Below are 10,395 nucleotides of genomic sequence, written 5' to 3' on the forward strand. Positions count from 1 at the left end.
TTATTTTTTACCGCTTTTTATTTTTATTGGTTTTTAATTTTGTATTTCTCTTCAAGTTTTTAAATATTGGGGCCCCAATTAAAATAAAATGGCCACCCCCCCCCCCCCCCCCCCCCCCGGAATGGTAGATAATGGATTAGAGCTGGAGAGGCATGCGGGAGGCGCAGCAATTGGCAACGAAGCGTCTTACTACCCCCAGGCCAGAAACTCACCATTTTCGGCCGACTTTCATCGGCTTGAATGTATCGAAGGAATCGCGAAGCTAATGACTATAGCTGTAAGACTCTAGAGAGGGTAATTATGTCAGCAAAGCAACATCGTCTCAACTACATGATAAACTACTTATATCATGGCCGCCGCGGTTCGAGATGAGGTCGAATAGATTATTTTTCAAGCAAAACATAGAATTATTTGGGTACTTGGGTTAGATTCCGCCGCGTCTCCCTTCTTTTTTATTCAACTCTTATAGATCATCATCAGCTCGTAGTTCAACACACCACAAGCTCAACCAGCCATGTCTTCTAACTCGACTACAAACGGAACACCCGAAATGAAGAACGACGGCAGCGGTAATAATCCGGAGCCGATCGCCATCGTCGGCATGGGTGAGTAGTACTTGCAGCTTTGACGGGCTCCATTACTAAAAGTATTCTAGGTTGCCGATGGCCGGGAGACGTCCAAGACGCTTCGGGCTTGTGGGAGCTTTTGAAAAACAAGCAGACCGGCTACCGAGAATTTGGGGATCACCGCTTCCCCCTTAGCGGTTTTCACCATCCCAACCCAGATCGCCCAGGGAGCATCGCGACTCGCGGAGGTTTTCTGCTGGCGGAGGACCCCCGCCTATTTGACCCTGCCTTCTTCGGAATGACACCCCTAGAAGTAGAAACGAGTAAGCTACGCAGGAATTTAGAAAAAAAGGGGCCGAGCACCCTGAAAACTGCAAGAGAGTTGTTGCTAACTACACATATCTAGTGGATCCCTCGCAGAGAAAGCTCCTCGAAGTCGTATACGAAGCATTCGAAAATGCTGGAGAGCCGTGGGAGAGTTTCTCCGGATCGCGTACCGGCGTGTTTGTTGGCAACTTTAGCACTGACCACACCCTGATCGCGGGAAGGGACCCGGATCACCCCCGACCCTATGCGAGCACCGGAAGCTCCATCAGCATCCTCAGTAACCGCATTAATTATATCCTTAACCTGCTTGGCCCAAGGTAAGATTGCTTATCAACCCGTATGAGTGATTATTAGATGCTAAGCACGTATTTTTAGTGTTACTCTCGATACCGCATGCTCATCATCCATGTATGCGCTCCATCTCGCCGTTACGGCCATTAGGAGCGGTGATTGCGACTCCGCCATCGTGGCCGCTTCCAACTGCATCATGGACCCCAGCGCTCAGCTCATGATGACGAAGCTAGGTGTATTGTCACCTACTTCCACCTGTCACACCTTTGACGCCTCAGCAGACGGCTACGCTCGCGGTGAGGGTTTCGCCGCGCTTTACCTGAAAAAGGTATCCGACGCTGTCAAGGGCGATTTCCCCATTCGCGCCGTAGTCAGGGGTACCGCCATCAACGCCAACGGTCGTACGGGCGGTATCACGCATCCTAGCAATCTGGGCCAGGAAGCGGTTATCCGCCAGGCTTACCAAAATGCTGGAAATCTTCCTCTAGGCGATACAACATACTTCGAATGCCACGGTACCGGAACTCCTGTCGGAGATCCGATCGAAGTATCTACCATCAGCGACGTTTTCTCTTCCGAGAAGTCGGCAGACGACCCGCTGTATCTTGGTTCCATCAAAACTAACTTGGGCCACACTGAATCCGCAAGTGCCATCGCCGGAATCATGAAGGTTGTACTGGCGCTAGAACATGGAGTCATCCCCCCTAGCGTCGGGGTTAAGAACCTCAACCCCAAAATTGACCTAGAAAAGGCCAAGGCAGTCGTGCTGCGGGAAATGACGCCCTGGCCTGCCGGCAAGATTCGCCGCGCCAGTATCAACTCTTTTGGATACGGTGGTGCTAACGGCCACTGCATCATCGACCACGTTAACAATGTCATTCCCAACTACGTTAAGCCCGGCGTTTACGCGGCACCTCAGAAGCCTCTGGCCGACGTGGTCGAGATTGATGGTCCCATCGACAGCGAAATAGTGCCACCGCACTATCCCCTCGCAAAGGAAGTCAAATCGGTGCGAAAGGCCGACGCCGTCACTCGCGACTTGGTTGTCCTCCCATTCTCTGCTCACAATGAGGCTTCTCTCAAATTGAACATCGCTGCCTTGGCCGATAATATTGGTGCTCACAACCTCGCGGATGACGCATACACCCTCTCAACGAAGCGCACTAAGCTGATGCAGAGGACCTTTAGTATCGTCAACAGAGAAGACCCGGAGCAGTCTCTTAAAGAGAGCCTTGGCAAACTTGCAGTTATCTCAAGTTCCGCAAAGACTGCAAAGCTCGGCTTCATATTTACCGGCCAAGGTGCCCAATGGCCTGCGATGGGACGTGAGCTGCGCCAGTATGCAGTATTCAGGAAATCAATCGAGTACATGGACTACGTCCTCAGTGCGCTCCCGGGAAAGCCCTCGTGGAAGATCGAGGACATCCTTACAGGCGACTGCGAGCCGGACCGCATTCACCACCCCGAAGTCTCCCAAACCGTCTGCACCGCGGTGCAGGTCGCATTGCTTGACCTTCTTTCCTCCTGGAACGTGCGTCCTTCGGGAGTCGCCGGCCACTCTTCGGGTGAGATGGCTGCTACTTACGCTGCTGGCCGCATCACGGCTGCAGAGGCTATCGCCGCCGCATACTTCCGAGGCCAGGCCGTATCTAAGAACAAGCAACAAGGTGCTATGCTTGCTGTCGGCTTAGGGCAAGAAGAGGCGCAAGAGTACCTGATTGGTTTAGAGGAGAAGATCAAGATTGCCGCCGTCAACTCCCCCAACAGTGTCACGCTCAGCGGTGACATCGACGCCGTACAAGACCTAGCTAAAATTCTCGACCAGGATAGGAAATTCAACCGTCTGCTCCAGACTGGCGGAAATGCTTATCACTCGCACCACATGCGAGCTCTGGGCGAAGATTACGAGAGCCTCCTTTCCAAGGGTCTCGCTCGCGTGGCTGACCTGGGACTCGCGGACCTCAAGCAGAGATATCCAGCAACAGCTTGGACGTCGTCCGTTTACCCCGAGAAGGCATCGCTCGGTATCGACGTTAACCCGCGATACTGGAGAGCCAACCTTGAGTCTCCCGTTAGATTCTCCGACGCGGTACTACGCATGGCTACCTCAGAGTCTAACCCTATTGACGTTCTCGTCGAAGTCGGCCCGCACCCTGCGCTTAAGGGTCCCGTATCTCAGATTCTAAAGAGCGTCGACGAAACCAAGCCTTACTTCTCAACTCTCAAGCGCAAAGAAGATGCCCAAGTTTCTATCCTAAATCTCGCAGGGACATTGTTCTGCCTAAATGCTCAGATCGACCTGGGCCTAGTTAATTCGGTGGATGAGATTGACGCCGAAGATGGGCTGACCCTCGTCCACGGTAGCACGGCCGTAGACTTACCGCCTTATAAATACGCATACGGGCCTATCCATTACTACGAGAGTCGATTCAGCCAAGAACTTAGGGCTCGCAACATTCAAAGCCACGACCTCGTCGGATCTAAGCTTCCAGGTAACGCCAAGCTCAGGCCTCAGTGGCGTAATATCTTACGTCTTAAGGACCTACCATGGCTCGGCGATCATAGGCTTCTGCCTCACCCGGTTTTCCCCGGCGCCGGCTACATTGCTATGGCCGTAGAAGTAGCTTCCCGAGCTTACAATGAATTGCCCGAGCCTTTCCCCATCACCGGATTTTCTCTGCGCAACGTCTCTATCAGCAATGCGCTACGCATTCCTGACGACGACTATGGAGTTGAGGTTCTCATCAGCTTGGAACTTGTCGATACTGCCACTGCAAAGGCTCCGGCCTGGACCAGCTTTTCCATTAGCTCCGTCGTCAAGGACTCGGATCAATGGACTAAGCACTGCTCCGGTCTCGTCAAGGTTGAGATAGGCGCGCCTACTCTGTCCAAGAAATTGTCTACCGAGATGGATGCTAGGGCCGTTAGCACTCGCGCCTGGTATAAGACGTTCAAGGAGATCGGCCTGGGCTATGGACCTGCATTCCAGGGCCTGCGCGAAATCCAAGCTGATCCTGCTCGGAAGTTAGCGGTGGCTAAGGTTGCTCTCGACACAACAGCAGGAACTATCAAGGGCGGCGAGTCGAGCTATCCACTACACCCGGCATCTCTAGACGCTATCTTCCAGCTTGGCCTCATCGCCTGCCACGGCGGACAGACAAACGTTGCTCACACTGCCTATGTGCCGACTCACATCGACAGGCTATACATCAAGAATGGCAACACGGAGACCTGGGGTACAGCTATCGCCGGTGGCGAGCTAAAGGGTTTGCGAGGAGCTTACGCCAACATGCAACTAGTAAACCAGTCTGGAGAGGTCGTTATGGACTTGCCTCAGCTTCGCTGCATCAGCTATACCGAGAAGCAGAGCTCTCAAGACTTAAATAAGGAGTTCAGTGCCCCCGTGATGCGCCTCTCTTGGAAGCCCGACGTCCGCAGCCTCAAGACGTCTCAAGCAGGAAAGCTGTTCCCCCCACCGCAGGAGAATGTTGACAAGTGTTACTTGTTTGACGTCTTCGACAGGCTCGCCACCCTAATGGTCGTAGACATATTTGAACGCTACGGCCACAAGGGAGAGCTAGCACACGCAGCCGAAAACCAGCGGGAATTCATGAAGTGGGTACGCAAGCGCGTGGACGACGACAATGACTACGTTAAAGAGGCTAAGCAGCTATCAAGCGACGAACGACAACAGCTTATCACCAAGCTAGTCGAAGAGAACCAGCACTGCTCTGACGTCCGGATTGCTAGGGAGATTTTTAATAATATTGACGACATCCTCTACGAACGCAGGTCCGGTCTCGACGTCGTTGTTCCTAACGGAATGCTCACATCCTTGTACGAGGAAGGTATCACTATGACTGGTGCATATCCGCAAGTCTTAAAGCTCTTCGATGCTCTAGGTCATATAGAGCCCAGCCTAAACATTCTCGAGGTCGGTGCCGGAACCGGCGGCGCTACGCGTATCATTATGAAAGCCCTCGCCAACGACAACGGCATCAAGCGCTACAAGGAATACACCTATACGGATGTGTCGAGCGGTTTCTTATCCGCTGCCCGGGAAGCTATGGCCAAGTACCGAGATATGAACTTCTCAGTCTTGAACATCGAGAACGACCCGCTAACTCAGGGATTCGAACCCGTATACGACGTGGTAATTGCTTCCGAATGTTTACACGCCACGGCTAGCATCTCTGAAACTCTTACCAACTGCCGCAGGCTCCTCAAGCCCGGCGGGAAGCTCATCGTGATCGAAAATACCAGGACAATCATCGGCCACGGTCTGGTGCTAGGAAACTTGACAGGTTACTGGAGCGGCATTCCGGACGGTCGCGTGGAGAGTCCCTTCTTGACTTTGGAGCAATGGAACTCTGCTCTCGTAGCTGCCGGCTTCTCGGGAACTGATCTCTCTTTGGATGATTACCCCGCCCCTTACACGACCGCTTCTACTATCATTGCCACCGCCGTCGAGACTAACGAGGCCAAAGCCACTCCCCAGGCCACCGAATCCAACGTGTACCTCTTATACTCCAACGAGAAGCCCGAGATACTAGGCCAACTTGCTGTTGAGTTAGAACGCCGCCAGATCAAATTCGAGATCCTTCCCATCAACCAGAGCACTTATTTACCGCTCAATTCCCGCGTCATCGTGTCTTTGGAGGATGACTTCTTGATGATCGACGCCAACGAGCATCACCTCCAGATGATCAAGAATATCGTCCGCAGTGCTTCCAGCACCGTCTCTCTCACAAGCACAGGTATCGTCAAGGGAACCAACCCAGACGCTGGCGTTGCGGCAGGTCTGCTGCGCACCATCGGAACGGAGAACCCGACGTCAAAGTTCTTGTTTGTCGACATCGACCCTGCCAGCGACGTCAAAGACCCTAACCTGGCGAAATCGATCATCGATCGGGAACTGGCCCTGCAGAGCAAGTCTACCGGCGAGAGTGAAGATCACGAGTTCGTGTGGCAGGATGGCTGCCTTTGGGTAAGCAGAGTTGTACCTGACACCGCCCTCGGGGAATTTTACGAAAAGTTAGAAATGCATCCTAGCCGCGCCGAAATGCTACCTTTTGGCCGCCATGGACCCGTTCGTGCCGCGTTCGAAACTCCCGGAATCTTGACTTCTCTATACTTCAAGCCTTACGAAGAGATGTGGAAGCCTCTCCCACAAGACTGGATTCAAGTCAAGGTTGCCGCCGTAGGTCTCAACTGGAAGGATCTCGCCATCTCGGCAGGTCGTTTCGACATGAACAACTTCTCTTCGGAATTCTCAGGCGTCGTCGACAAGGTTGGTGCCGATGTAGTTGACTTCCGCCCGGGCGACAAGGTATACGGTATGGGTAAGGGTCACTTTGGTAATTACGTACGCACGCCGGCCAGACTCGCACAGCGGATGCAAGAGGGAGACGATTTTGTCGACGTGGCTACGATGCCTCTAGTGTATATGACGGCAATTTACGCGTTCGAACACGCTACCAAGCTAAAGAAGAACGAGAAGGTTCTCATCCAATCCGCGACGGGTGGTTTGGGTCTCTGCGCCATCCAGCTCGCCCGGTCCAAAGGAGCCGAGATCTTTGCTACTGCTGGTACCGCCGACAAGGCCCGATACTTAACAGAGAAAGCAGGAATTCCGGCGTCTCACATATTCTCCTCGCGCGACCCTAAGGATATTCCCAGGCTCATCGAAGCTAGCGGGGGTAAGGGATTCGACGTAATCCTCGGTACTTCGACGGGAGATATGCTACACGAGTCGCTCAAGCTCGTAGCACCTCTTGGAAGATACGTGGATGTTGGCCGTGTCGACGTTCAGAACTCGATGACCATGGCTTTGGAGCTTTTCCAGAAGAGCGCCACCTTTTCGTCTTTCGACTTGGGTGTCGTCATGGACGCCAGCGCCGAGATGGGCCGCTTATTGATGGAGTCCGTCGATAAGCACTACCGCGCCGGACATATCGGACCGGTCAAGCCCGTTACCTCCTCGGACGTGTCCCAGCTGGATCAAGTGCTTCTGGGTTTCTCCAAGGGCACGCACATCGGTAAGCTGGTAGTTACCTTCCAAGATCCAGACGCGTTGGTCAAGATGGTCCCGCCGGTTCCACGAGCTCAGTTTGACTCCGAAGCTCGATATATCATCACAGGCGGTCTTGGAGGTCTCGGAAGAAGCATTGTTAGATGGATGGTCGAGCGCGGTGCTTGCGACTTCGTCATCTTATCTAGGAGCGGAACTCAGTCCAGCGAAGCCCAAGCTCTCGTAGCCGACCTAGATGCCCGGGGCATCAAGGTGAGCTCCGTGCGATGCGATGTCAGCAAAGCCGACGATGTCCGCCGCGTGTTCTTGAAATATTCTCAGGACAAGACCATAAAGGGAGTCGTACACGCAGCCGTTTCCTACCAGGATCTGTCGTTCGATAAGCTCAGCACGGAGCAGTGGACTTCCGGCCTCGCCGCCAAGGTTCACGGAACTCGCAACTTGCACGAAGCGACAAAATCCCTTCCTCTTGATTTCTTCGTCATGACCACGTCTTTAGAATCCGTCTTGGCCCTCGCTACCCAGAGCGCTTACACGGCCGCCAACAACTTCCAAGAGATGTTCGCCCGGTACCGTAGGAGCCAAGGCCTGCCGGCCTCCACAGCTTCTTTCGGTCTCATTACCGACGTCGGTTTCCTCAGCACGAGCACCACTACCCTCAACCTGATGGCCCGCAACAAGGCTCTCGGAGTGACGGAACACGAGTTCCTGAAATACCTCGAGATCGCGTTCCTCAACAATAAGATTGGCGAAGAGGCCGAGTCGTGGAGCGGGGTTCAGGAAGATCCTCTTTCCGGGTCCACCATAATTACCTGCCTCGATCCCCGCGAGATGGCCGAAAAGAAGTTGGAGGAGATGGCTGCTAACAATGGGAATATCGGCCCTACTCCTCGCTGGTACAGCGACGCGCGAGTAGCGCAGGTGATGCGAGCATTCGAAGACGCTCAGAGACATCACGACGACGACGGCGCGCAGAGTAAGAATAAGGGCCACGGTAACTCGGCTACCGCGGAACTCCGCCAGAGCTTCGAAGAGGCGATAGCCAAAGGTCCTGAGGAGCGCAACAAGACTCACGCGTTGGTAACGTCCGCCGTCGTAGCAACAGTGGCGCAGGTGTTATTTATCGACGTGTCTGGAGTAGACGCTAACCGCACGGTTGCCGACTACGGCGTGGACAGCCTGATCGCCGCAGAGCTGCGCAACTGGTTTAACACCGCATTCGGAGCAGACATCAGCATGCTCGACTTGCTGGATACCCGGACATCGATGAAGGACTTGGCGGGAATGATTGTGGATGGCGCTCTGGCTGCTTAATTGGAGCGGGTAGGGACGATGGCGCGCGAGGCCGAGAGCCACTATGAGATATTTGTATGAAATGATAGATTTTCTTATACTGTACCTAACTTATCCAAACGAGGGGTCGGAAACAGGAGTTTTAAAGTGCGATTTTCTAAATAGTTTGTGACGGATTTTATGTGTTCATCTATTGGGTTTTCGGGGGTCCGTAGGTTAGAGTTCACCCATAATCTTATCAATTATCCATTATATGCGATCCGGAGGCTAGGATGCCTTAGTTTTATTATTCCCGAGCTAAATATTAGGTACTGACATTTGAGACACAAGTACCAGCCACCATGAGTAAGTTTTCGGATAGAATGGCAAATACACTCTGTATAACTAGGAGGAGCCATCTATGATTTCGTTTGCGCTTCTCGATCGAGGCCCCAGTCATCATATAACCACACGCAGTCCATCGGCTGGAATATCATCAACGTGCCCAAAGGAGCACCGATGAATTACACGAGACTTTGAAGAACCGGGATAGCACTGGCGATAATGTAAGCGGTAATGGTTACGCGGAAGATACAGCGAGCGAAGTTCCCTAGTGCACAAAGGTATTCACCGTTAAGTGTGTTGTACCTCGTAGACAGTGCACAAAAAGGTACTTGGCAGTAAGATGGTAAAAAAAAAAAAAAAAAAAAAAAAAAAAAAATCAATACAGAAACTGGGGACGCCGGGGATGCTAGAGAGACTTACATGAATTGTGAGCATCGCTGTTGCCACGATTCCGGGGATGGCAATGCCATATGATATTTTCTTGATGAGCGGGCCAGCCGATCCAAGCGCTGGAGAGGCTACATGATGCACAGAAATAATAGACCATGCGACCGATCACGATGTATGCGAAAGTAACGGTGAGCTGGGGGGCAGTAAGAGCCCGGGCGTAGTGCTTGGGTCCCCTCATATCGTCAGCGAAGGAGAAGAAGCTGGGCTGCCGGCATATCTGATTGATTGAGGTCATCGCCACTTATGATATACGCAGCTCCCCTCCTGGTTCAGGTTCATGTTCTATTCCTACTGGGTTTCAGCCGCCAATTCTTTAAATAGTAAGAGGTAATTCTACCATTAGCTATAATTAGTTAAACCCCTATCTCTATCAACTTTTGCTTAAGCCACTACAGAATGCTCACGAACTTCTGCCGCCTAATTAACTTAGCTTAGATCATTTTAAACAGCTGCCTAAGCCACGTTCTGGCGTACCAAGAGTGCTCGTTAAGTGCAGCCCACAAAACACAGTAGTAGGCCCGCTCGCCTTATACTACCCTCCAAAAACCTTACACCCCTAAAAGGTTCTAAGCCAACCCGCCGATTTCCCCGGTTCTGGGCCGGCTTACCCTGCAGGACGTCGCGGGCCCTTTCCGAGGTACGGCGCGGGAGGGCTTAGGTACCCTCCTTCAGGTACCTACCGGGTAGATTCCGGTGCCGAACACCCGTCCGAGGCTTCCCGGGCGCGGAAACATTTCCTAATAAATTTGGTAGCTAGTTACCCGGGAGACTTAATTACTTACCGGGTAATAACTTTTTGTAACTACTTATCTAATAAGCTTTTAACTTAATTACTTTTAAGTTAATTATTTTTTACAACATTTACCCGGGAATGTATTAATTAAATTATTTTTAAGGTAATTATTTTTCGGAACTATTTATTTAATAAACTTTTAATTTAATTATTTATAAGTGTTATAAATTAATAAACCGAGAAGTTATTCCGTAATAAAAAGCGGGGTGTTACGAACTAATAACGCGGGAACTATACCTTGTATAAAAGCGAGGTTCTTAAAACGTACGATCAAACGGATAAACCTTAAATAATCTAATAAAAAGTAATAATCTTATTAA

General features: G+C 51.9%; 1 protein-coding gene across 1 annotated transcript; it reads left to right on the plus strand.

The window, feature by feature from the left end:
• Window positions 1–316: 316 nt before the first annotated feature.
• Window positions 317–8,639, plus strand: F4812DRAFT_469679 (polyketide synthase). Its single transcript, XM_047938896.1, has 4 exons — window positions 317–605; window positions 656–889; window positions 973–1,210; window positions 1,269–8,639. Exons 1-4 carry the CDS (start codon window positions 515–517, stop codon window positions 8,527–8,529), a joined length of 7,824 nt encoding a protein of 2,607 aa, XP_047785267.1. The 5' UTR covers window positions 317–514; the 3' UTR covers window positions 8,530–8,639.
• Window positions 8,640–10,395: the final 1,756 nt, after the last annotated feature.

The sequence above is a fragment of the Daldinia caldariorum genome, assembly GCF_022478825.1.
Source record: "Daldinia caldariorum strain CBS 122874 unplaced genomic scaffold F4812scaffold_34, whole genome shotgun sequence".
Taxonomy (NCBI): domain Eukaryota; kingdom Fungi; phylum Ascomycota; class Sordariomycetes; order Xylariales; family Hypoxylaceae; genus Daldinia; species Daldinia caldariorum.